Consider the following 27415-nt stretch of genomic DNA (forward strand, 5'->3'; position numbering starts at 1 on the left):
CCCCCCCTTCTTTTCCTTTCTCTTTCTGAAAACAACAAAAACGATTGAGCTTGCATAAAAAACAAATGTCACCCACTACTTCAAACCTGTAAACCTGAGATGTGACAGTAAAGTAGATTTTGATCGTGTTCTCAAGAAAAGACAGACCAGTCTGAGTATTGACTATATAGCGATTACAAAAGACTAACATCTCTTTCACATAACCCTGGCACTGTTTTCCAAACAAGCAACTTGATTACATCAGCAACTTAACAATGATAACACAATGCACTGACTACTCAAATGATTCATGATGCTACCCTCATGCATAACATAATACTGCACCATTCAAATGAACCATGATAACTCGTGCTTTTAAATTGCCCACATTACATACTATATTAGTATAAAATACAATAGGCTCAACCTTTTCAGGCTGTGACCCCCAAAATAATCATATTTGAACTGGGGACCCCGCACTAGGTTCCACAGATAAATATTGTGAAAACAGCCGATCTACAAGGTGTGAGCTTGTAGATCGGCTATTTTCACAATATTCGCCTCTTCCTTATATTATTTGACAATTTGGCCAATGTTTGACCAGTTGTTATAGTGTGTTGGTTACCTTTGATGCAGAAATTGTCATTTTCTTTGCTTTCTTATTATTCTTTTTTTTTGTTTAAAAAGGTCTTAAAAGTCCTTAAATTGTCACTTAATTGTCATCTGGGGACCCCCCCAAAATCATGCGGGGACCTCCCCTGGGGGTCCCGACCCACAAGTTGAGATACGTGCTGCTGAGACTCTGCCAAGAATGTAAACAAGTCTAACGTTATACTGTCAGCAACCCTAATGCTGCATCCTTTGTTCTGGCGGTGTTCATATATATTATAGACCAGAACGGTTGTAACAAAGATTATTATGAGAAAGATACATCTAAACTGTTCCTTAAGAAATGATACATGTTTAAGCTTGACATCGTTGCCATGTAACGTTACATGGGTAATTGAATTCGAGCCAATCTCCCAATGGATAAAGAGATAACTTGGATAAGTTGTGTTGTTGTGACATATATACGAGTGGTAGCCTTTGATAAAGACTATCGTAGATGTATTTTATCGATTTTGACATTTTGCATTATATACATACATAGATACGAAAGTAAAAGTCAGACTCGATCAAATACATCTATGACTATGATAGTCTTGAGCCAAGGCTACATGAGTGGCAAATGTCAAAATCTATAAAATACATCTATGATAGTCTTGATCCAAGAAGGCTAGGCACTGGCAGATATAATAATAATGATCATACCGGCTAATTCGTCCGGTTCCAGCCCAGTCTCGGTGTCTATCCCGCAGATGACAAAGTAGTGAGCGAAGCGGCAGGGCGCCGCGCCGGACGCCGCGCTGCTGCCACTCATCCCCGGCTTGGCTGTTCGACCACGTCCCGCTGAACTGCTCCTAGTGGTTCAGCGAACAGCAGCAGCGACACATTCCCGAAGAAGAAGGAATAGAAGAACTGCGTCAAATAATGATAATTGTGTGCCCAGTTCCCAAGTTGTAAAATAAAATGGTCCTGTTCTCTGGCGTTTAAGAAAGAAAGAGTCACTTTTAAATGTGTTTTAACCCCAAAATATTAGAGCGTTCCGCGGGTAAGCTTTCGTGTGGAACGAGTGCCACTGACTGACTGCGAAGCTGTGGCTTGGCTTGTCGTCACTAGCTTCAGCGCGAGGGTTTACCGTGAGAGCAGCGGAGCAGTAGTGTTGCCAGATGTTGTGAGAGAAATAAGCAACGAGGTCTATGGAAAAAAAATTAAAATACCAATGAACAAAAAACAAGCAATATTTCTTAATCATGTAGTTGTTTTTTATTTATATCATTCCGGTTTTTTTTAATTTCATTGTGGATTTTATTTATTTCATTGTGGTATTTATTTTTTGGACAGGTCTATGAAAACAAGCCCAAAAGAAGCGAGCCCTTTTAAAACATAATACATTGGCCATTTGAAAATAGCCGAAACATTGAAACATTTTAACAACACAAATCTTGTATGGGGGTCCCTGGCAATGGCATAAAATATTTTCAGATGGGAGTCCGCAGAGACAAATACACATTCATTTGGGAATTGGGGGTCCTTGACTTGAAAATGTTTGAGAACCATTGGTTTAAACATTAGGAAACAACAAAATAAGCAACTACACTCTTTAGAAACAAGTCCAAAAAATCCGCAATTAGCCATATTTAAGCAACTTTATAGAAAAACTAGCCCAAAGTCGCTTATAATAAGCGGACATGGCAACACTGGCAGATGATCCAGGAGGAGTCGCCCGGCTGCAGGGCGGGACATTCAAATCTGCTGCTTGTTCATCCCATAGACTGTATAATAGAGGGTTCATCCAACTTGTTTGTGCTGATGATCAGTGGTGGAAATCAGTGGTTGGTTCTCAAACCTTTTCATTTCATGTCAAGGACCCCTAAATTAATATGTATTTGGCCACGGACCCCCATCTGAAAATATGTTGTGCCAGGGTCACCGCATACAAGATATAAAAAATATATATAGCAGATCTACAAGCTCACAACTTAGATCGGTTCATTTCAAATAGCCATGTACATAGACACAATAGAAGTATATTGTATGACTATGAGAGAGGTGGAGGGTGAATGAATTCAATTGAGTAGCCTACGTGGGGAAGGATCTCATTTGAAACAAGCCATTGCGGGTTTTATGATCTATCTATTTTAGCTGACCTTGTATTGTTGTACTTCCATGTGCTTTTTCTCTGCAATCTTCTAAATAAAGTATTCAATCAAAGAGATAGAGAGTCTCAAATAGTTCATTTAATATATTCCAGATGTGTATTCATATTTCTCACTTTGTGATTTTTGTGTTCCTGCATCAACCTATTATAGTTTTGTTGACTTTAGACTATTTTTACATTTGATCCTTTGCTCCTATTCTGATAATGTTTAGCCCACTAACATTACTTTGTGAATGTCTCTGTTAAGACAGCTCCACAATGTTTTCTCAAAACTAAGCATTGGCTTTGGTGGCTGAATTACCCCAGCAGGATCAATAAAGCTCTTATGGCATATTCAGTTTTCTTATACATTTTAGTTGTACACTTAGTAAATTACAAAAAAATACATAGTAGGAATTCTTATTCAATGAAGTTAGTGATTTATCAGGGGGTGTTGAACGCTTTTGCAAGGCACTTCTGGTCATATTCTCATTAGAGGCTGAGGCAATGTGTTGAAGTGCTGTAGACCCGTACGGCATACACAAAGTTTCACAAACCATTACCAAAAGTGATTACGGGAAAGATCAAATACAATATCATACGGACCTTCATTGTTGAGGTGTTTATGCTTTTTTACAGTGGTTCTCACCCCCCACATGATTTTGGTGTGTCTGATCTACAAGTTCACAACGCCTTGCGTTGTAGATCTGCTATTTTCAAAATATTTATCTGTGGGAACTGAGTGAAACTATATGTAATGCCTCAGCTCATACTATGCCAAGTGCTTGTCAGGGTGGGGGGTCCCCAGTTCAATATGATTATGTTTGGGGGGTCGCGTCCTGAAAAGGTTGAGAACCACTCCTTTAGGACAACATCTGCAGCCCAGTGTATCACATGCTGCATTATGAGACTGTGTTCGAATAAATTGTCAAAAGTCTCCCTCTAGTGTTGAAACAGTAAATTAAGACATATCTGATTGCAGAATGAGTCATTTCTATTATGGGAAGATAACAGTTCTTAAGAGTAGCCTATGGTCTAAAATACTATTAACCAGTTGAACCCTCAAGCCCACTATTCTGGGGGGAACATTTGCCAGAAATAGCAAATCTACAAGCTCGTTGTGAGCTTGTAGATCAGCTATTTGGTGTAGAACGAAAAAAGAGCAGACCAAGTATGAGAGCCAAGTCAGCTCTGTTTTACTAAGTATAGATAGAGGGTTTAAGTGGTTAATAGAACTATTAATGCCAAAGAAAAACAAATAAACAGCGATGTTAAAAATAACAAGTGGAAAATATGTCATGTCATGACATTTATAATAGAAAAATACTGATTTGCAACATTCAAAAACATATTAGGTTCTACTTACGTTGCATGTACATGAAAATTTAAACACACCACAAACCAGATAGCTTTCAGGGAGGGAGCATGACCTGGCTCCAGGACAGACAGAGGCCAAAACATTTACCTACTTGGTGGAGATAAAAATCAACACATACAATTTCTACTTTCATATTATTTTTAGTTTTATTTTCTGCTTTACTACAAAAGAAAGTCCCAGCAATAGTTCTGTAATATGACCCGATAAAAAAAAAAGAAAAAAAAATCTACTACAGTTAATTATAAAATGAAATATACCAAAACCATTCAATGCTACCCAGAAATAAAGTCCACTATAAAATGAATGTCATGAAGTCTACAGGTAAATTGAATGAAATGAAAGATTGAAAAGGTTATTTAAAAAGGCAATCAATAGAATCCACCTAAAAAATGTGCCACATTTACCACAATCAATACTCACATCTTTCTGTGAATATAAAGTAATGCAAAATACTTTACAATAAGTTAACACAGGCACATCTCCCAAGAACTACAGCCACACCCTCAAGTTAACAGTCAAATAATGTTAGAAAATAAACGTTTACATGATTTTTTTTCTTTTCTTTGCAATAATTTTGCACGTCACACAAATTAATCGGTGAAAAACATAAAAATAAAAATCTGGGCAGCAACATTTATTTTGGTTTTCTTGAGGAACACTTTTTTGTTTTCCACATTAGACTTCCGGTATGAGCAATCGAGACATATAGATTTAATAATATAAATATGTGAACAAAAATATACTAAAACTATCCCACCCCATCAACCCTCCCACCCAAGTAAAAAACAAACAAAACAAAAAAAAAGATCAATGCCAAGTGGAACTTCAATAACTTATAAAACGATAGAAAAATGAGAAGGGAATACTTTCAGAAACATGTTTTAGCCCTATTCTTTCACGCTAAGGCGTCTATGAGCCGTTTAATTTTTTATCTTCTTAAATCAGACAGCACCACTCCTTTAGTGCTGCTAACAAATCAAAGTATAAATACTAAGAAAAGTATTGTACAGTACCCTTTTTTTTCTCGTCAAAACTACAAAATAAGTTAGTGTCAGGCAATTATACAGATTATTTACAAAGGTCATTTAAATATAAACAAAAGGTCCTCTTTTATGTGGATTCGACTTAAGTGAATGTGACCTGGCAAGAAAATAAGCTTTGGCTACAGTATACTGTACTTGGTTCCTGATCTGAACACTCACAGAAACACACTCAAATGCAGGGTGAGAAATTAACTTTTTTTTTTTTCTTTCATGGAGCCTGCCAAGTGATCCGTGGGCATACTGTACAACTCCAATCAGGACAGTGAATTGTTAAAATGCAAGCTGTGTTTAACATGTTTTATTTCCCTAGAAGCACCAACGATCTCCAGCACCTTTCACCAAGTTTTAATACATTTTTCTCTGTACCAATTCAGAGAGATTGTTAGTGCTCCTGGTTTAAAGTTTAAAAAGTTTAAAAATATCATACATAACAGAAGAAGAATTGAACTTTTAGACTGATTGGCATACTATTAATTGAGGGTATATTTCATACTCTTGTACAGTTAACTTACGCTGGCACACAGAAACACCCAAATGAAACATACCCACATTCGATTCTTACCTTCAGCTGTCATTCATTTATCTGTGAATAATATACATAAGCTTCTTCACCTCCATTGATTTAAGCTTCATAACCTTTTTGTCAATCTCAAGTGATGTCATGTGTCACTGATGAAACGGTTGCTACCCTGTCACATTCAACAATCTGATTAGTTTCTCATTTGCATAAAGTTGAGATGAACTAAACGTTTTGACGCTACCATACTTAGTCAATCCCACAATCGTTTTCAAGGGATTGCCCCCTACTTCCTTGGAAAATGAATGGGAAGTTTCTTTTTTTTTTGTATCGTCTCGCTACACCTATGTATGTATACCTGCACGGTTCCCCACACAAATCGGCATGGACTGAGCAGCTGTGGGATTCAATGTATTCCTGCTTCTCGTCTATAGGCTTCAATGACAAATGTTTGAAGATGATCTAGGATTAAGGCTGGGCAATGAACAATATAAAAATATATATATATATTGGGATATCATTTCTCTCCTCCCTGTTGATATTCTGTGATATTGTCTGTTATCATAGCAACCAGGTCAACACATAGGCACACTCATGTCATACTACGGTGACGAGTTGGCGCAAAAGCACTCGTCACGTCACCCGTTTGACGTGAATGGCACTCCCCTGTCACGTTGCCTTTCAATGTTCCCGGTAGTCCCGCCCCCTGGAAAGCGGAAGAGCCGTTCTCACTCCCAACTCGTTAATAGGTTGACGTCCCAGTATAAACATTTAAAACAAGGGTGCCAGAAGTGGACTTGAACCCTGTGAGGCACCCCCAGAGCAAGGCGTAACCGTAAGCCGAGCGTGTCCGCGCTGAGGGGTGCTAAGCCCGCTTCTCTGAGCAGTTTGAGTTAGCAGTAGTGGCTCAGAGCCTCTTGCCTGATGACCAAAAGCCTAATATCTCGCCCGGCCAACGGGGAATTCCCCTCTGGACTAGTGGATATAAGCTGTTGGCTTTCCACGCGGGAGACCCGCGTTCGAATCCCGGGCGTTACACTTGGAATCTTAAGTCAAAGCGTCACGTCCTCGCAAACATTCGGCGAGGCAGGAAAGCCCGCCACGTCAACGTCTAACTCAGGGGAATCCGCTGTCAGCTCACAATGGGCCGCAACGCATTGTGAGCTTGTAGATCTGCCACTTCTGGCAAATGTTCCACCAAAATAGGGGGTGTTGGGGTTTGTTGGTTAAGATGCTCAGAGAAAACGTGACACTAAGGAGAAGAACACATTTTGTGGGTATTAGGGTAAATATTGTGATATTCAAGTCATATTATCTAGCTCTAGCTACACTGCAAAATCCTGAGTGTTCATTGTTATGCTCCCCATTAATTTCCTATGGAGCAGGCAAAATTGCCACGCAAAGGCTCAAGGGATTGGGAGCAGTACAGAGCAGGAGGGGGAAACTTCAAGAGGTGCCACAAGCATTACAGTTCTGCTCAACTTTATGCAAATGAGAAATGAGTCTTTGGCCAGGCGACAGCCAATCACCACGTATTGTAGCCCTTGAGATGGACAGAGTGCTGAATGAAAAGTGGTAAAGTTTTAATCTAGCAGAGAAATTAATCAAGATTGAACAACAACATGGCCTATTTCTGGGCTGAAATGTATATGTCATTTACAGACGAGGTGTCAAAAACATACAGTGAATCTCTGTGTTTCTCCTGCCTGCTTGTGAATAGACAGCGGGACCTCCACCTGGAAGGTCCTTGGAATCGTAGTGCTTTCCACCACTTTAAATGGAACCATTGGAATTGTATTTTTTGGTTCCAGTTCCAAACCAACTTTTAGGGTTCGGAACCAATTAATTTTCAGTGCAAACATTCAGAACCATTTCTGAATTAGATGGAAAAACAAGAACGGAACCAGTTCCACACCGGCGGAGAAGGGACAACAAAGGCTCGATATGTTTCGCTTGATTGTAAACAATCTATACATTTTAGTCAGGAGATGGTATTACTTATTATGACTTACTTAATAATTAGTACTTAGTACCATTGTATCATGAGTATCATAACCTTTTACTAAGTAAGTAAGGATTGTGAGCACAGTCTGGCGGAGTCCGCCAAGCCAACATTTCAGTGCACATAGCATGCGACTAATAAAACGTCTTGAATGTTCAATCTTCTGCCTAGTGTTTAACATCCTGAAGGGGGCACAGTGGAAGAACAATGAACTGGCGGTGGCTCTGCAGGCCAATGAGGTGATCCTGAAGCTGAAAGGGGAATGGCAGGCTCTGTTTGGCCATCTGCTAATCTCCAAAATTATGCTCAGTTAGCAGGAGGCACGGGCCAGAGCAGCAATGGTGAGCCTGCCCTGGGATGACGGGTGTGGGACGGGAGTTTAACCACTAGAACCCTAGCGTCCCTGCTCTGGGGGCAAACATTCGGCCGATCTACATGCGGCCGGTCCACAAGCTCACAACGCGTCGCAACGTGTTGCGGGCTAGTGGATCGGAGTAGATTTGGAGTAGATAAGAGTGAAGCCTAGTATAGAGCCCTGGGGACCCCGGTGAACAATATAGGCCATGCAGTTGTGCAGTCTTGATTAATGTCACATTTAAAACTGCTAGTTTGACATGTGTTAACAATATTCGTTACCCTCCATACAGCACTGTTATTTCTGTCAATCTCAAAAGCAACACACCTACAGGTGTCAAGCGTTGAGAGGAGCAAGCATGAGGCTCATTGCGTATGTGTAAACGTACTGTCAGGGTTAAATTAAAGAGGGACGTTTATGCTCATTTACAGCTTTGCATGATTCATAAAGAAAAATATCAATTTCTCCCACTACAAAATGAGGAAACCTCTGTCCGTCATTCTGTCCTCATCTATTTTTCTCCTCAGTGGGTTGACCAATTGATCTGAACTTGCACATGGTCAATGGCCATTGGCATATGAATTGATTGAATACTTTATTAGCAGGTTTGTTAACAGTGCAGGTTTGTCAACAGTACAGGTAGTACAGTCAAAGGTTATGCTAAAAGGAGAACACAAAAAGCCCCAGAGGGAGGGCTTGTTGCCATTGTGGTCCATAAGATTTTTTGCGTTGACCGGGAACGAACCCGGGTCAACTGCTTGGAAGGCAGCCATGTTACCACCAATGCAGGGAGGTAGGGAGTGAGGAAGGCAGTGAGGAAGCCAATTTCCCCAAATTTAAGCCGTTTATTATTTTTATAACTCTCACTCAATTAATGAATTAATTGTGGCTGTTCTTCTCATGCATTTTTCTCCTCAGTGGGTTGGTATCTTCAAATGCATTGAAGCAGATTTTTAACTTTTCAGAAATGTAAGCTGTTCATTAGCACTATTATGTGCTGTGGGACCTCTAGTGCCAGTTGCAGTCCCAAGACTCAAGTCTGTACATAGTTTGGGTGCACACATCCTGGGTATATGGACTAGTCTTATACTGGCTTATACTTTATGCAAGCACCTGAGTTCAGCCTCCCCCGACAGTGACAATATGACAGGAAATAAGTTAAAGCAAAATATCTTAACCAACCCTCAATCAAGGCTCGATATGTTTCGGTATGTTTGGGTACAACCCAAAATATCTTAACCAACCCTCTAACAACAAGGATTCTGCAGTGTAGGACAGACTTGGTAGTTGGTGACCTACCACAGTGGCTGGTCGAGTAGGTGTACATGTGAAAATAAACCTGCCAGCCGGCCACAGCCAAAAACGTAGCCGCATCGGGCTGCAACGTTCAACGTTAATTTCCCACCCTGCTCCAAAGCTTTGAACATTGCACGGCCTGACAGACTCAATCAACTTCCACTTAAAAGTATAACTGAACACACATAATGGATACGCAGCGGGCCGCCTTGACGGGATGAGTTGAAATGATGGTGGAGGAGTGGTGCGTGAAGGCGCGAGGGGATCGGCAGAGTGGTTAGGAAGGAACACAGCGGTGTTCAGCACAGCTGTGAAGACACATGGCAGCAGTCTCTCGGCACAGTCAGGAGATAGAAGGACAGACTGGAACATTCGTTTTAAGCAGCAACCGGGTCAATGTCCGGCCAGTTTGAGAGGAGTGTATGTAAGCGAACGGACACCAGGGGGCGGCCATGACGGCTGTCCAGTAAACACGTTTTTAGAGTCCTCTGCAGAGACAGAGTCAGAAGAATAAGGTAGCTGATATCAGAGAGGTACAGGCCAGGCCTGAGAGCAAAACGGTTGAGGAGTAAGACGTGTGCGTGCTTGTATTACTATACTTGTGAGGCCCAAATGTCCCCACAAGTGTACTGGAACAGACAGTGTGAGGACAATTTTCCTGGTCCTCACGAGATAGTTGTTTTATGGTGAAAGAGTTAGGCTTACCATTAAGAAAAGAATCGTGTTGGGGTTAGTGTTAGGATTAGGCATTTAGAGTTTGGGTTTAGGGGTCTAGGATTCAATTTATGCCTGATCTATTTAGGTGCGGCTGTGTCGCGCTCCAAAAGTAGCAGATCTGCAAGCTCACAACTGAATGTGTTGTGAGCTTGCAGAGCGGCTATTTTCAGCTTCAAAACAGCTTAAAAAACCCTGTTACAATGGCATTCATAAAATTGCTATCCTAAAATATATGTCCTCACAAGTAAAGTAATACAAACGTGTGTGTGTGTTTGTGCGTGTGTGTGTGTGTCTTTCAGTCCACATCACTCAGGTCGCTGATAGGCTCGTCCTGCACCATGCTCAGGTGGTTCATGGCGCGGTTGAAGGCTATCTGGACGGCCTTGCGGATGCTGGACGTGCGTCCCTCCATCATCTTGATCTTGTCTATGGTCTTGTCCAACCCCAGAGGAACCACCTTGGATCTAGATAGCCATTGCCTGCGAGGAGGGGGACAGCATCCATAAAACAAGAACAAATGACATACGTCCTATGTGTGCCTTGGATACCGGGTTGTAATTTAATACATGAACCCTTTCCGACACTCTTTTTATTTGTGCGAGCCGGGGGAGTGGACACAGCGAAAACAAAGAGGCTGTATAGGCATATTAATCAATACTGAACAACTACGTGATCTATTTAGCGGCTACCACGAATAGTTGGTATAGAAAGACTATTCTGTTCCCAGCACCGGCCAGTGAAAGCCGCCTGTGTCCGCTCTGAGGAGCGCTGTGGCTCGCTTACACGCCCGCCCAGAGCATGGGAACATTTGGAAGCATATCATTGGCTGTCAATCGGCCCAATCATCAAAAGGTCGCGCAAACGTCACTTTCTCCTCATCTTTGTTGGACTGGGATTCGTATCCCAGTCAAAAACTAGACAATTGGAGGGGCTGTAGTAGTTGGTAAGCAAGTTAAGGTTAATGTTTGTTTATTTCATACTCGCACATTACAAAACTGAAATACGTGAATATTTACAGTGTCCATGGATTAAATGAAAGAGAGGATAAAAGCACAATGTGCACATACTATTGTAATAGCCTAAAACAATAGGGGTACATTTAAAGACTGGAATGGAATGTGATTTGTCATCTTTTAGTAGCAACAGTAGTAGTTATAGTAATGTTATTAATAGTATAAGTAGTGTTAGTAGTAGTATAAGTAGTGTTAATAATAGTAGAGTTAGTAATAGTAGCAGCAGTAATAGTGAAGTAGGGTCCCATGTAGTTGTTTGGTTGACTTTGCTGTTGTGTGCCAATGTTTTTAAACCCTGTAGCACTTTGAGGTTTGCAAAAATGTAATGTGTGTTATAAATGTAGTATTATTATTATTATTATTATTATTGTTAATAGAGGTAGAAAAAGACGTTGTGCCTCAACAGTGGGATTTCTCAACCCAAAATCCAATATACAATATCAAAAACACTCAAAAGGTAGCACATCCCAAACTTCAAGTCAATAGAGGACAAAGTACTCACATTACCACTTTTCTTTTATTGGCACACACCAATAAATGTAACGCTTACGTGTGTCGGCCAAGGGCCGTCATCAGAGCGCAGCGGAGTAGTAGTAGCAGTTGTAATAATGAGCGGCAGGAGAGGCATCGATGGAGGTTACATGGCTTTTACATGGCACTCACCAGCTGCGTTTGTTGTCGAAGAAGAGGACGAGGAAGAGCTTCTCTTCGGCCTTGATCTCCATCTGCTCACCGACACGAAGCACGTCCATGGGAGGCATGGGGATGGACACCCCGTTGTGCTGACAGCCCACGCGGGGCATGTGGGGGTCTATAATCTGTGCAAAGGGGGGCGGTGGGTAGAGGTAAGTACGGTAAGTAAAGTTTATTTTTTTCACAACAAAGGAAGAGGAAGAGTCACAAAGTGCTTCACAACAATAAAAGTAGAACATGTCAATAATCAAATAAGAGAAAAAACTAAAGAATCGTCATTTAACCAATCAGCCGGTGAAAAAAAATATATCAATACAGGATACATTACAACACAAAATCGGTAATCAAAATATGGCTATGAAAAGTGGTTTGAATAAGTGAGTTTTTAAGAACTTTTTTTTAAGGTAAACATGTCCACAGAGGCGAGGGTTACGTATATCTTATACGTCATGGTACAATGGCGTCGCTCACCATGTGAATGCTTACAAGTGTGCTGGTTTCAAACGAGTACACCTCCTGCATCAACGCCTGTCTGAGCAACTGCATCAGTTTCTAGACATATTCGGACATATGCATTCAGTCTGTGCTTTCAATACAAGTTTTTACCTTGTATCGTAAGATGGTTTACAATGAAAGGCTGCCACCTATTGGAGAAGCTAGTTCAATGTTTTCAAACCAAACACAACAGAAGACACACGTTTTAGGAGTATGACAACTGCCACAAGTCTTTTGCGTCAACAGTCTTCTTCGCAAGCACATACTGTAGAAGCCAGCTAGAATTTACAGTTTTTGATGACATTCATGCAATACATTCCCTGATTAGCTGACACGCCCCCATTAGCACACAGTCACACACTCACCAAGGCAGGGTAAGAGGGGTATCCACTACATTTGGCCCAAACAAGCTTTAGGGGCTCCAGTGCAATCGTTGCAGCACTAGCGGGCATCCAGATGTTGCTGTTGCCCACCTCTATAGAAGAAGAGACAACAAACAGAAGAAAGTTTACATTGAGCACACGCAGAAATGTAATCGCACTCATGATCCTTAGCCTGGTAAATTACAGTTCCTGACTAATAGGCTCTCAAAATGCGGCAAAAAAAACAAACTCGCAATACGGACAAACTCTCCTGGTGATGTACTATACATTTTACAGTCTAAAATACACCAGCGTCTGGTACTCCTTACTCACCGGCAGCGATCCGAGCGGCTTTCGCAAAGTTCCCGTTTTCGATGCAAGCGATGAGTTCGCTTTTGTCATCCACAGTGCTCCTCCGGACCAGGGCGGGTTTCCCCTTCCCGCATTTTGGAAGACTAAGGGTGGTGCTGGGAGAAACATATAACGAACAAACCAAATCAGACACTTGCCAACATCTTAACTAGTTATTTACATAACTCATAGACGTGGGGGGTTGAACTTTGACCCCCATATTTACTGATGAAATCCTTTTATAGGTGGAGATCTTGAAAAACGACTCCTTCAAGGGAAAGTTGTGGGAAATCTTTTACAATTATTATATTATTTTTACGGAATACAAATATACTGCCTTGCCAATATACTGTACATTTTCATTGATTACCTACAATCATTAAAAGTAGTTTTTTGACGTGCAAAGGTCGGGAACCCTAATCTGTGCCGACTACCTGCTGTTCACAGCAGGTCAGGGTTCTAAACGTTACATATTAACCAATACTGTATTCATTTGATATACACTTTCAGACTATCCAGACTTAAATCTTAGATCAGTTCCTGTCAGAAAGTGACACTGTAGGGCTTATAAATTGAGCTTTACAAAATTTTTATTGCCTAATCTGGTGCTATCACTATCAAATAGGAACCGGAACCTTTAAACATCACACACACCGCTGAAAACACTCATTTGCACATTTCACATCAACTTTAAGAACGTTTAGTTCATCCAGCTTGAAGATCCATGCGACACCATGGTACGATTGAGTATAAATTACACATTGGTGAAGGTGTGTCGGCAGTGGTGGAAAGTAACTAAAACATTTACTTAAGTACTGTACTTAAGTACAATTGTGAGGTATTTGTACTTTCCTTGAGTATATCCAATTTCCAAATATTGTACTTTTACTCCACTACATTTATTTGAAAACTTTAGTTACTAGTTACTTTGTAGATTTTGATTATTATAATCAAAATCATTAACAAAATCAACCCTATATACTATATACTATATTTTGGCCATTTGAAAATAGCAGATCTGCAAGCTCACAATGCGTCGCATTGTGAGCTTGTAGATCGGCTATTTTCAAAAGATTTTTATACATTTGAAAACTTGAAATGGGAAATTTTGCATAATGAGTACTTTTATGCCAATACTTTTGTACTTTTACTCAAGTACTTTTTCCACCACTGTGTGTCGGTTAGTACCATAGACATAAATACGTCGACGTGGCATTGACAACTGGGTCTGTCCATGGTACATACATACTGTATGGCGGCCACATCCATGGTCGGTCCTACCTGGTGCTGCCTGGCAGGCTGCTGCCGGACGAGATGGAAGACTCCGACGCACAGCGTCTCCTCGGCTCCAGGGGTCTACTGGCCTGCAGCTCCTTGTGCTCCTCCTCCTCTTCCTCCTCCAGAAAGCCATTAGACAGGCCTGAAGAGGAGACGAAGCAGCGGGAGTCAAGAGGATTCAGGAATGACCCCAAACTAACGCACATGCAGTGGGAAACCAACAGTTAAATTAAGGGTAAGTCTGACTATGGGCAGAAGTGAAAGCGCTTTTGGAGGTGCGGCCAACAGAGGCCTTTCAAAAACTTTTTTTTCACAACCAGAACACTACCCGACCAATTTGCGTAAATGTTTGCATAAATGTCTCGTTAACATGTGACCGTTTGCTCACCCGTATCGATACGTTTCACCGGGGACTCCCCCTCCGCTTCGCCCTCCCTCTCGGCACCATCCCCCTCGCTGTCTCCTCCGCGTCTCCTCTTGCAGCCGTGGAGCAGGTTCTCCAGCCGCGGTATGACCACGGACAGGAAGGTCTTGGAGCCCAGCGCGTCCTCCTCCTCCTCCGTGTCCGCCTCCTCTTTGGCCCCTTTCCCGTCAGCGCCACCTCCGTCTGGCCCCACGCCTCCTCCACCCGCAGTCCTCCCTCCCCCTCCACTACTGTCCCCCCGGCAGCCTTTGCGGGCCGCGTGGGGGATGGGAGCGGCGGCGGTGGCCGTCTTGGACTTGCGGAAGAGCACGGCCGTCCGCCGGCTGACCGTGCCGGTGGGCTCGGCCAGCGTGGACGTGGCGACCACGCTCACGTCGCCCTTCAGCAAGGCATTCTTGGAGTGGGAGTGAGAGTGTCCGTTGAGGCGTTGTGGCGGGAGAGGGGCCGCGGGGGGAGCGGGAAGTGCAGGAGGAGAGGAGGAGATGGGGTCTGGTGTCTCCTTCCCTCCGTCAAACTTGACCCGCTTGTCGGGGGTCTTGCGGTGGCAGTCGGGGGGTGAGTCGATGGGCTTGAGTGTGGGGGGTTCAGGGTCTCCATCTGGGTGGATGAGGGGTGGTATTGAGTCTGATGGCTCCAGCTTGGGGGGCAGAGATTTGTCCCCTGTGGGAGGAAACACACAGACAGACAGACAGTCTTTAAACCATTAAACTAGAAACACTGTACGTTAGAGATGCGCGGATCGCGGTTTTGAGCCGATTTGGGTCAATCAAATATAATAATGAATTAATATTGGATAAACCGCGGGTGAAAAAATGTGGGAATTACATAACCCATTAACTGCCAGAGGTATTTTCATATTTTTTTAGCCAGTGCCAGAGATTTTTCATTGAAAAAAAAAAAGTACTCAGGAGCCGATACACAGAATTTTTTAGTTTTAAGTTAACAAGGAAGTGGATAGGAGTCTAGATCTTTGAAAAATCATATCTCCTTGGTCTTTGGGTCAAATTGGAAAAAAATAAATATATTTTTTAGTTCACGTAGATCTACGCGATTGGCACGTGGCGGCTTTAAATAGGTTCGCGTAGATCTACGTGATTGGCAGTGAATCAGTTAATGATATCAATCTATAGGCCTATTATAGCTTTTAAAAAGCACGAAATCTCGCCGTGCGTGCGTTTGTAGTATTTTAATATTACGTCATTTTACATCAGGCACAAATTAGCCGCCTACTGCACGTTGACCGGCAAGTGGTCTTTGGGTGCAGCCAGTGTTGCCAAATACATTGCGAGAGAAATAAGCAGCAAGGTCTATGAAAACAAGCCCAAAACAAGCGCCAAATTACCCCAAAAATCGCTTATAAAACGCAGACATGGCAACAAAGCAAGTTGAAAACGAAAGTGAAGCTTAAGCTCCGTCTTGTTGTTACCATAGATATGGATTGTATACAGTCACTACATCGCGACAGACAGTGGTGAGTAACATTGTTGAAAACTAACGTCAGGAAAATAATAATAATTTGATGCGGTCGGTGCGGATCTAGAAATAGGATGGTATAATTAACCGCGGTTGGATGGCGGGTGGATAATGAACATGTATATGCGGATTCGGGTGACGATAAACCCTATCCGCACATCTCTACTGTATGTCAATGTGGTTTTATATCTCCACCAACCAGTTGTGCTTTAGACTTGAGGTGTGGAAATTAATCAATAATAAGACACATTGCAATGCAGACATGGATGATTCTGCATTGATATTACATAATGTATATACATACATACATACATACACATATACATTAGCGATGCACCAAATATTCGGCAACTGAATATATTCGGCCGAACAAAAAAAGGCATATATAAGGCCGAAAGGCCGAATAAATATTACCGAATGTTTAGAAGACAAAACAGCACAATCCACATACATTGATGCAAGTAACATTAACGAAAGTCAACGAGCGTCAGCTGGACAGTGACACACAGACCTCAGCTGTGCTGAACTGAAAGTGACTGGAGTTAGTTTAAAAAAAGCCCTTGAATATGACATAACAGCAAATATCGTCCGATACCGATATGTGGCCGATATATCGGCGCATCCCTAATATATATATATATATATATATATATATATATATATATATATATATATATATATATATATATATATATATATATATATATATATATATATATATATATATAAAAGAAATGTTTTTGTTGTGATACAGACCTTCATCGTCTGGGCTGTGTCCGTTGGTCTTTATGCTCTCCTCATAGGCTGACACTGGAGCCGGGCGGGAAGAAACGGACAGAGAGGAGGAAGAGGTTGAGTTGGAGGAGGAAGAGGAGTGATGGTGGTTATGGTGGCGGTGGTGGGAGGGCAGGACTCGCTTCAGGCTCATCTCGTTGCGGACGTCGTTGATGGTCTTCTTGAGCAGCTTGACGCGCTTGCTGCGTGACGGGCTGTTCTTCATGGAGCAGGTCATGTCGAACTTATCCAGCAGCTGATGTAGCTGTTTGTCCAGGGACAGGTGCTGCCGGTTGGCTGGCTTCAGAAGACGATCCACTGGGAGGGTTCACAGAGGAAGAGACATTGGATTAGGGTTGGTCAATTAACTGAAAATATATCAAAACCGATATTAACAAATTCCCTGCCATTGACGGAGATCTCCGTTTTCCACACAGAACCAGGACATAACGTGATCCAAAGATTTACTGCTCCATTCACTTCCTGGTTAAAGTATTTGGGAACTATTCTGTATCTCGACTCTTGTGATTTACTATGTATTTTTGCCGAGACATGCCATTTTCAACGGCGTATAACAAGCGAATCGGAGGTCGCGATGACATTTTTTTTTCTTCGCGGAAGCACAGTGAAACCCTCCGTGATTAGCAACCATCAGGGGATCGATCATACTGGAGATAAATATTCTGTGACTACTTCAAAAGGTTAGAAAAATCGTTAGTTAAAACTGAATAATCGAGGGTTTTGCAATAGTTTTTCCTTATATGCATCATAGATTTAATAGATTTTTATAATCAACTAAATCAATTAGTCTGACTAATCACTTGAACCTGTTTTATACTTTGTTGTACAATGGTGGCGCACAAAAGATTAATCGTAATCGAGGCAAAAGTTGGAAATAATTGCGATATTGATTTGAATCGCACAACCCTGCTCTGAGTCTGTGCTCTCCGCTCTCACTGAACTGACAGCATGCGTGGCTCAACTTTGTTCCCCCGCATATTGCTGTGCTGCAGTATTCTGATCCCAGGTCAGTGTAATCATCATAGCACTTAATGCTTTTTCTCTACAGATCAGTGCTCAGCACGGGTCTTTTCGGATCCACTCAGGTATTACACATAATGATAAACAGACCCGAGGTCCGAGATAATAGAACCGGAACCGACCCGGGTCCGGGTCGTTATGGTAAAACACGGATCCGGACACGTACGGGTCTCGGCTCCTGTCGGGTATTTTCGTAATCGGGGGACCCGTGAAGTAGCTCTATAACAAATATCCAAACCATTAGTCTGTCTGACGCTCTGTGTCTCATCACTGACTGCAAAACAATCTTCTTACCGTCCTCCCAGGAAAAGGCCGGTTGCGCCTCCACCTTGGGCGCCTCAGGGAGGTGCATGCCGCTCTCCGTGTCAAAGCCGATGCGCTCCACGTCGCGCCGCGTCTTCCTGAACAGCGCCCCGCCCTGGTCGCGGAGCCGCACGGCAGCCCGGTGGAAGTACGTGTCCTTGGAGTTGTACTTCATGCAGTTGCTCACGATGAGGTTGAAGTCGCCCTCGAACAGGTCCAGGCTGCTGTAGACCTGGGCGTCGATGCGCTGACGCATGGTGGAGAAGTCCATGGGCTGCTTGATGTGGTCCAGGTAGTCTGGAACCTAGCAGGAGATGGACAGAGCGGGAGGGAAGACATTATTTAACCACTTTAACACCGGCATCTCTAACATGTTAAAAATAGCACAAAAAAGTCAATCCACAAGCTAGCACTGAAAAAACAGATCTAAAATTTCAGAAATAAAATTACCGATCTACAAGCTCACAGTGTGGCACGGTGCAAAGCATTGTGAGCTTTTAGATATGCTAATTTCGCCATTTTGTTGTTTGTTTTCCAGTTTAGGTTCAAAACAGCAGATTAAAAACATGGCAGGCTGCATAAGGCCAAAGACAATACAAAACAAGACTCTCACTTCGCTTGACTTCCTATATCTGTGTGACGTGGGTGCTCACCCTTAGGAGACTAGGAGTAGGTCTTGAGTCTATTCATTCTAATGGAAGAAGTGAATGTGAACACAGTGGTCACTGAACTAAATATTGGACCCATTCTTCACAAGCCACATTATGTTCAGAACATTTTGACATTAAAATGTAATTTTTCAGACAGACAAATCAGGAGGAAATTATCTTTGATTGAGACCAGTCTGTGTCAGTAACACACTCTCGCGAAATCTTGCAACAGTGATCATAGGACATTTGCGAGATCTGATATCAAACTGTACACGTAGGGTAATCACGCCCACTTAGGAGACCAGAAATGTTTAAGATTTCGTACTAGTGGCGAGGCATGATGCAACGTGTTGTGAGCTTGTTATTGTCGGTGTGCAACTAGTATCCGACAGTGTCCGCTGTGGACAGATACACATGTCCTACTTGGGATTTGAACCAGAGTCTAAAATGAAATAATAATTATGTGTCTTTATTGAAAGGATAAACCCCTTGAGATGTATCATCACATTTTCTAGGCCAACTTTCAGTGCCACTCAGTTAACAATCCTTGCAAGCCATGACCATATTTTGCATTTTAAATTTTTAAAGGATTAAGAGGCAATCCCCACATGTCCTACCCGACACCAGGATCTAAATGTCTCAATGGAAGTAGTAGGTAGACCACCTCCAACCACTAGTTATTTTAGGCTATTTTTGACCATTTCTGACAACAGAGTGGTTATGGGTAAGTTCACCTCTGTGATGTCGACAGGCTGGGAGAAGATCTTAGCCTGGTCTTTCTCCTGGAGTTGATCCAGTAGAGTCCTGAGAAGAATGCTGAACGGAGACAACTGGATCTCCAGCAGGGTCTGCTGTAGCTTCATCTGACAGACAGACAGACAGACAGACAGACAGAGATAGACAGACAGACAGACAGACAGACAGACAGACAGACAGACAGACAGACAGAGATAGACAGACAGACAGACAGACAGACAGACAGAGTGAGAGATTATAACCAGAGTCTCTTCTCCATCTTTTCACAAGCAGTTTTCCAATATTTGTTGAACATTATATTTTGAATTCCCTAGTGATAAGATTATTGTCTTCTATTACTGTGATCCTAGACTCAATGTACTTTCTTACTGTATACATCTGGTTCATATTGTACGTATATAGCATACATGTATATTATATTATTTTGCCCACACCTCTTGTTACAAGTCTGATACACTGCACTATGTATAACGAGTTTTTACAGGTACATATTGTGTCACATTTCCCCAGTCATCAACTTGTATTGATCCCCATGGAGAAATACAGTCTCTGCATTTGACATGTCCTGACTATTAGTAGCAGTGTGCTGCCACCTGGGGGCGCTTGGGGAGCAGTTTTAGTTTCTTGCTCAAGGACAAAGGCCAGGAGGTGTCCCTATTTTGGGCAAATTTCCAAAAATAAATTCTATTTTCTTTCGCAAATAGCAGATTTACAAGCTTCCAATGAGACAAGTAATAAGCTTGCAAGTCTGGTATTTTTTGCCATAAATGACAACTAACAATGTGTGTATAAACTTATGGTAACTTATGTATTTTGTGTCCTGTTCCAGAACACTGGAGAACGACGTGTAGCTGCCAATTTAAGCCTAATTTATAAATTTTAAACAAGGAAAGTTATTCCAGCCAAAGGTTTTGTTCACAAGTGTTTGCCAAAGCAAAAATGTGGTTTTAGGCATTGCAGTGATCAAACCAGAGATCCTTTAGTTATAAGCGTCTCAGTTCTAGCTTGCTCTCCGTACCTCTTCTCTCTTGAGTTTCTCTCGCTTGCGGATGAGCTCCAGCAGCAGTCTAGCTCTCTCCAGGTCGTGACGGAGACGATGCCACTGTTTCAGCTGCTCTTTCAGAGCCCTACTCTCCTCCTCGTTCTGCTTCTGGACACCCTGACAGAAGAACAGCCAAAAGAACCAGACCAAAATAGTAGAATATTAACAACTTTTTTGGCCATGTCATTATAGGAGCTTGCATAAAACAGGGCTTAAGAGGTTAAGCAGGTAGCCAGAGACTCCCATTTTTGCTCTCTATTGAAAGACATAATGCTCTTCCACGCACCATTTGGCATCAGGTTTGTCCGTCGGAATTTACTAAATGTCAACATTTCTTCTGATGTACAAATCTAGAGAAAGGAATCACTACTTTGGTTCCTCGCTCATGGAGCACAGAAGCAACAGATAGACATGATGGACAATATTTGGTTTCGTATTATATCACACCCAAGTAACTATACGACTCACACTTCAACATGGCTCTAATATTGTGTGTGTGTGTGTGTGTGTGTGTGTGTGTGTGTGTGTGTGTGTGTGTGTGTGTGTGTGTGTGTGTGTGTGTGTGTGTGTGTGTGTGTGTGTGTGTGTGGACTCACTGGACTGTCCGTCTGTGTGGTCTTCTGGGACTGCTGGCTGGTCTGCAGACGTCTGATCAGAGGTAGGCCGTTCCTCGACTGTCTCTTCAGTGACCAGTAGTTCAACACCAGCTCCACAAATGACTTCTTCTTCTGAATAGACACCTGATTGAGAATGGTGTTCAACCTGGAGGACGAAGGCAGATGTGAGCAGGAAATGCCTCTGTGTCTGTGAAATCCCAATGTAAACCGTTTTCAGAAGTAGAATGGGGCACCTTTGGTTAGCCCCACAGGATAGAGAGACACTAGGGTTCAAGTGGTTAAGTAACATTTTGTTTAGAATGTGTTAACCGCTCTGTCAGACAATACAACAAGTTGTGTCCTAAGTAGAGAGAGACATGCACTTTCAATGTGCCTGTAAAAGATTAGTCTGTAAACTTCACTTAACTCCAGCCTGCAAGATCTTTTTAGAATTAAAATGTCATGCGAGTTGTTATAATTTAACAGTAACACAGTACTTAAGTACATTTCACAATTTCTCTGTGCTGATTCTTTCTAAGTGCGGTTTACTAGACGGCAGTGGCTAAGGAGATGGGAACCAGAAGGTCCCCAGTTCGATGCCCAGCCCGGCTCCTCCTGTGTCGGAAGTGTCCTTGAGCAAGACACTGAATCCCTAACTGCTCCTGATGAGCAGGTTGGTGCCTTGCATGGCTGCCTCCGCTGTCAGTGGGTGAATGCGATGCACATTGCACACTGTAAAGCGCTTTGGAGACACAAATGCCCATTCAGAACAGGGGGTTGCGCACATCCAGTTTGTTGCTGGTGCTGGACACAGAGTGACAGTTCAAAAGAATAAAAGTCTGCACAACAGCATTGCTCTTAAAGGTCATTACACACCGGCGATTATGCAAATATACGCAAAATTCGGACTCGGTCCGAATAAATAAAAGACGCTTTTTTCGCTCCGCGAAACTGATGTGGAAGCTTGCATTGACTTTATAAGGTTTTTAAAAAGAAACGTATTATTTGCATGAAAGAAATCGCCCCCGGTGTGTAAGGACCTTAAGTGTTTAGTTTAAAACACAGAAAATATTACAGATGGTACCACGTTTCGGCCACAGTTGGCCTTCATTTGTGACCCACCCCCCTGATATAGCTGTGGGTCACAACATCATGTAACCACAGTGACTTAATAGATATTAGTCTGGAATCTCTGTGTGGAACATGCATTTCCAAGAGGCGGATTAGAAAATGCCTCTGGTGATAAACCCGCCCCATATTTGCATAATGGGCCCTGATTGGTGCCCCACTATTTCGGGGGCAGCTAAATCCAATCACAACCGAGCGAGGGCTTTTTTCTTTTTGCATTGGCAGAGTAGTCTGGTTTCCAGGCTAGGGCAGAAGTAGGTTACTTTTTACACCAATCTGTGAATGAATAATTACTATTGTGGGTATCTCACCACATTGACATACAAGTTTAAAGACAAGCTAATAATTTTTAAAGTTTGACAATTTGTATGATTTTTTTTTTTTTACTAGTGCTTGAAACTTAAGCAATATGCTTGAAGAGCACAAAGAGTACAATGTACAATAATATTTGCACAATGTACAAGTTCAGCTATTTAAGTCCAGACATAAAGTGACCCTTAAGGACTGCCTGGACTCAAATAGCTGAACTTTTCTAGTCTTCCTTTCACAACGACTTTACTTCAGACTTTGTTCGGATTACTGGCATGATCATTTGACTGAATGTATTTCACTGTGTGTATTGGTGCCTCCTTGTGCTTTAAAATGTCTTAACATGTCTTTAAACGTGTATGTCAATGTAGTGGGATAACCACAATAGTAATCATTCACAGATTGGTGTTAAAAGTAACCTACTTCTGCCCTATAAGTCACCGTGATCACGTGTTGTGAGTGACCCACAGCTATATAAAGGGGGTGGGTCACAAATTATGAAGGCCAACTGTGGCCGAAACTTTGTACCATCTGTAATATTTCCGGTATTTTAAACACTTGTTGTAATGACTTTTATTCTTTTGAGCTATAAAAATGCAAACCATTTTACTAGGCTTCGCTGCCACATGATATTTATATTAAAGTTCATGAATCAGTTGCATGAGAAGCAGACCAATAGAGAACCTAGTAGTAAGGGCAAAAAACTAAACATTTTGCCAACTCTTCACACTGCACACATAAAAAAATCAAGTAGCAACATTAACGTACTAATTGCATAAATCCAACATATTGCACCATATTTCATGTTATCAGTGGTCTTACCTGTGAGGGGGGAAATTAGGCACAACAGCGGGCTCCGTGTCCTCCTCAGGCTCCGGCTTGCTCTTCTTCTTCGACCTCCCTCGGCGCCCTCCCACCTTGCCGGCCTTCTTACACAGTCCATTTTTAGGCTTGGTGTCGTCGTAGATGGCAAGGGGCCTCTGGATGCAGTTGGCGGGCGTGTGCGTGCCGCAGTACGCCGTCTTCTTCACCGAGAAGGTGGGCTCTCCCGTGTCTGTGACGTCCTTGATGGGCTCCATCTTCATGAAGAGGCCGGCCTTCTGGGCGCAGCTGACATGGAAGGCGGTGTAGCAGTTGGCCTTGTGACACTGGATGCAGGCCCCTACGCCGCGCTGCTTGCAGAGGCAGCAGGTGAGCTTCCAGCGGGCGGCGGGGATGAGGCGGACGCCGTCGATGGGCTCGATGAAGGTGGTGTTGGAGAAGCCCACCTCGGGCACCCACAGAGCGCATACCACGTGACCCCAGCGGCCATCGTCCGTCTTCTTGACTGCGCCGCCCTTGTTCGGGCAGAGGATGCAGTCGGCGGGCCGAGTGGGTGACTGCAGGCAGTGGCGGCACAGCCACTGGCCCTCGGGGATGTAAGGCACGCCGTAGCACTCCTGGTGCACCGCCACGTTGCACAGGTCGCAGAACAGGATGGCGTTGCTGTTGTGGCACTCGCCGTCCACGCAGATGCAGCAGACGGCGTCCTCGTCGATGGGCGTGTGCGGCTCGCCGTCGGCCCGGTCCAGGCCCTCCAGGTGCGACTCCTTCTCAAAGCGGTCCACCAGGAACTCAAACACGTTGTGGGACACCTGGCTGACGCCCTCGCTCCGCCGCTTCTCGTTCACCAGGTCCAGCCAGGCGTAATCCTCCTCGTCCATGTCGTACTCTGTCTCCTCGTCCAGCTCCTCCTCCGTCTTCTCCTCGTACTTGTAGAAGGCGGACGGCCGCTTAGGGACGGCCGGGAGGTTGTACTCCACGGTGCGGAACTTGGGCTCCGGCAGCTTTGGGCCCACTGCGCCTTGCGCCGGCACGCCCCGGGCGTCGCCGCTGGCGGTGATGCCCAACGCAGCGTTCCTCTTCTCCTGGCTGTTCTTCAGCCGGACGGACCTCAGCAGGACCTGCTTCTGAGGCTTCTCTGCATTCTCCTTGTTGCTGGTGCACTCCAGCATCTCCTGGGCCATGGGATCATTGTCCGAGATCACGCCCAGCTGGTCATAGACGCTCACCCGGTGGACACGCCCGTCGATCTCCATCTCCACCATGCGCTTGGCCTCGGCGAACGTCAGGATCTGCTTGTTGGGCGACAGCATGATGGGCGACGGCGACCTCTGGGGTGCCGGGGCCCGGTGATGCCGAGCTTTCTTCCTCATCTTCAAGAGCCGTGGTGTCGCTGTGGAGAGAAATGCGTTAACAGGCGGTAAGGAAAAATAATAATATTTCACAAATCATGAGCACTTTATCTATCTATTTGAAAATAGCAGATCTACAAGCTCACAACTCCATCCATCTCCTGCCAGCTGAGGTGTCACGTAACTCACGTTACAAGTTTTTGTTTACATGGCGACTTCCATCTTTGAAAATGTAAAAAGGCTGTGTTGCTGGTCTTTAAGGCTGTCCTTTTAACCTCTAAAGCCCCATTCATACTTTGTCATGTGATGGTGTCATGCTGCGAAAATAGACGATCTACAAGCGTGCAGATCTGCTATTTTTTGCCTATTATGACATGCCTAAAATAGGGACGCCTGGTTGAAAGTGGTTAATACAACCATGACCACCATGTACTCACCAAAATGAAAGCCTACGTTCACAAAGCACCAATACCTCGAGCCAGCACAGACGGGCCATCATAGATATTACGGTGCAGGTTTGCGGACACTAAACACACACACTGCTTGCATAGCGCTAAATTTGTCACAAAACAAACATGTCAGGGGGGTAATTAGAGGGCTGAGAGCTTAACTTGTGTTCAGAAGATAAGAACAGGTTGCCCACGGTGACAGCGAGATAAGACCAGCCACGATGCATGAAGTGCATGCTGCTGTCGACTTAACAAAGGAATGACATTTTTCTGCATGAGAATTTACGCTTTGGTGTAAATCATCACGACCCGCCATTGCATTTGTTTTTCATTGAGTCAGAACAATAGAACATTACTCGTTTATCTTATCCTGGCATAGATTAAAGCTGGCCTCAGCTCACACCAAACATACTTCCTAAACGCAGGCAAGAAGAGTTGCATGCAACTTTTCATTCGTTGATGAAGAAAGTGTTTTTAAACATATATAATGTCTGCTGTGGTCTGATCAGTTGTAACCACTATATAAACTTTATTTCAGAAATGTAGAGCATGCACATCCACTCCGGTGAATCAGGTACAGGACAAACAGAGGGTCTGTGTAAAACAATAATAACAGACTGTTTTCGGCTAGATCAACATTTGAAGATCCGTTGAAGAAATGTTGACTGTATTATAATTTTTTTATACAGAATGAGAGTTTATAAAGTCTGACTATCCAATCAAACGCAGGCAGATATCCAACACCATTAAAGTGTTTCATGTTTTAAATCATATATATATATATACATTGTCAGATTCTTACAGCATGCGGTGGTGAAATCTGTTAAAAGCATTAGCATTGGCAGGGGGCCAAAAAAGAAGTTGTGTTTCCTGTAACTGTAACCGTCAGCAGCAACTTGGTTAGTAGTATTTTATCAATGGGTTGCTGAGGCATTTAAACATCATAGGGGGAAGGAGGAGGAGGAGGCCACCCACACTAGTACTATAGCAGTGGTTCTCAAAGTGGATTCCAGGCACTCTGGGTTCCTTTCGGGGGTCTAAATTGACCTTTACAAGTCTGTAACTCTTGACAGTATACAAATGGAACCAAATGGACCCGTTAGGGGTCCATTTGGTTCCATTTGTATACCGTCAGAGTTAAGGGGAGACCTCGACATTTAAAAGTTTGAGAGCCATTGCTATATAGAGTAGTAACTAGTGTTGGTACTGAGCCATTTGGTGGAGAGGCTGTTGTTATAAAGCAATTATAACCAGTATGACAGACTGCTGGTGGCCCCAGTAGCTAAAGCTTAATTACGGGCCACAAAGTACAGACCTACAGCTTTGAAAACTTGTAGATCTGTTCTTTTTAACACAAGCGGACACCATCGCACTGAAGAGTATAAACTGTGGGCTTTAACAATAACATTAGCGGAGGGGCTAGTGTAGTAGCCTCCCCTTCTTCCCGCAGAGCAAATGGCGTCCAAACAAAAACAAATTAAAACAATTCAACCAGCTCGCTTCCTTCCTTTCCTCCCTGCATGCATTTTTTGGTTTGTTTTGCAGAACGCGCTCCTCCACTCCCTCCAGGATCAATGCAACAACAGGCAAGAGGCGAAAAGTCACACAGCCATAAGAACCCAACAGAACTCCTTCCACGATCTACCCCGAAAACAAGCGACCGACCTGGGCTGTGGTTCTCCTAGTGCAGAGGCAGAGTGGTGGGCCCGCGGCGGCAGCAGGGCGGCCTCCTCCTCGGCCTCGGCGGTGGCGGGTGGCTCCGTACACCGTGTTCTCATCCGCCCAACAAGGGCTGCTCCGCGGCTCTTCTCTCTCCCACACAACGAACGGGAGGCCGGGGGGACAAGAAGCGGCCTCGGGGTTCGACTTTACAGTGTTGACCGTAGAACGGCGCTCTCTTCACGGGAGCAGGAGCAGCAGAGGCAGCGGCAGCAGCGACAGGGGCTCCTTCTTCTTGTTGTTCTTCTTCTCTCTCTGTCCCCCCCTCCTCCCAGGCCCGACAACAATGTACTGCAGGCTGAAGAGCAGCAGCAGCACGGTGGAGCCACAGAGCTCCAGCAGCGGTAGTGGTGGTGGT

At 43.6% G+C, this 27415-nt stretch overlaps 2 protein-coding genes across 10 annotated transcripts in view; both read right to left on the reverse strand.

Annotated features, from left to right (window-relative positions):
- The window catches only part of dennd5b (DENN/MADD domain containing 5B), an 86954-nt gene extending 85311 nt beyond the window's left edge, over nucleotides 1-1643 (reverse strand). For all 7 annotated transcript variants that reach the window (XM_080420855.1, XM_080420857.1, XM_080420856.1 and 4 more), the window contains exon 1: nucleotides 1291-1643. In XM_080420855.1, the coding sequence (XP_080276981.1) occupies nucleotides 1291-1399 (109 nt within the window). In that variant the 5' untranslated portion in view covers nucleotides 1400-1643. The remainder of the gene's footprint in view (nucleotides 1-1290) is intronic.
- Nucleotides 1644-4233: 2590 nt separating this feature from the next.
- brd1a (bromodomain containing 1a) lies at nucleotides 4234-27415 on the reverse strand. 3 transcript variants are annotated; one of them, XM_080421817.1, is made up of 13 exons: nucleotides 27004-27415; nucleotides 23538-24930; nucleotides 21279-21444; nucleotides 20659-20787; nucleotides 19619-19747; nucleotides 18226-18538; nucleotides 16873-17208; nucleotides 14608-15303; nucleotides 14223-14361; nucleotides 12924-13057; nucleotides 12594-12703; nucleotides 11704-11858; nucleotides 4234-10506 (listed from the first exon to the last, which is right to left on the reverse strand). In XM_080421817.1, exons 2-13 carry the CDS (start codon nucleotides 24908-24910, stop codon nucleotides 10323-10325), a joined length of 3864 nt encoding a protein of 1287 aa, XP_080277943.1. In that variant the 5' UTR covers nucleotides 24911-24930; nucleotides 27004-27415; the 3' UTR covers nucleotides 4234-10322. The 3 variants fall into 3 exon arrangements, with proteins under 3 accessions (XP_080277943.1, XP_080277942.1, XP_080277941.1); XM_080421816.1 differs by having other exon boundaries at nucleotides 20659-20790; XM_080421815.1 differs by having other exon boundaries at nucleotides 20659-20799.

The sequence above is a fragment of the Gymnoscopelus braueri genome (genome assembly GCF_963280865.1).
Source record: "Gymnoscopelus braueri genome assembly, chromosome: 23".
Taxonomy (NCBI): domain Eukaryota; kingdom Metazoa; phylum Chordata; class Actinopteri; order Myctophiformes; family Myctophidae; genus Gymnoscopelus; species Gymnoscopelus braueri.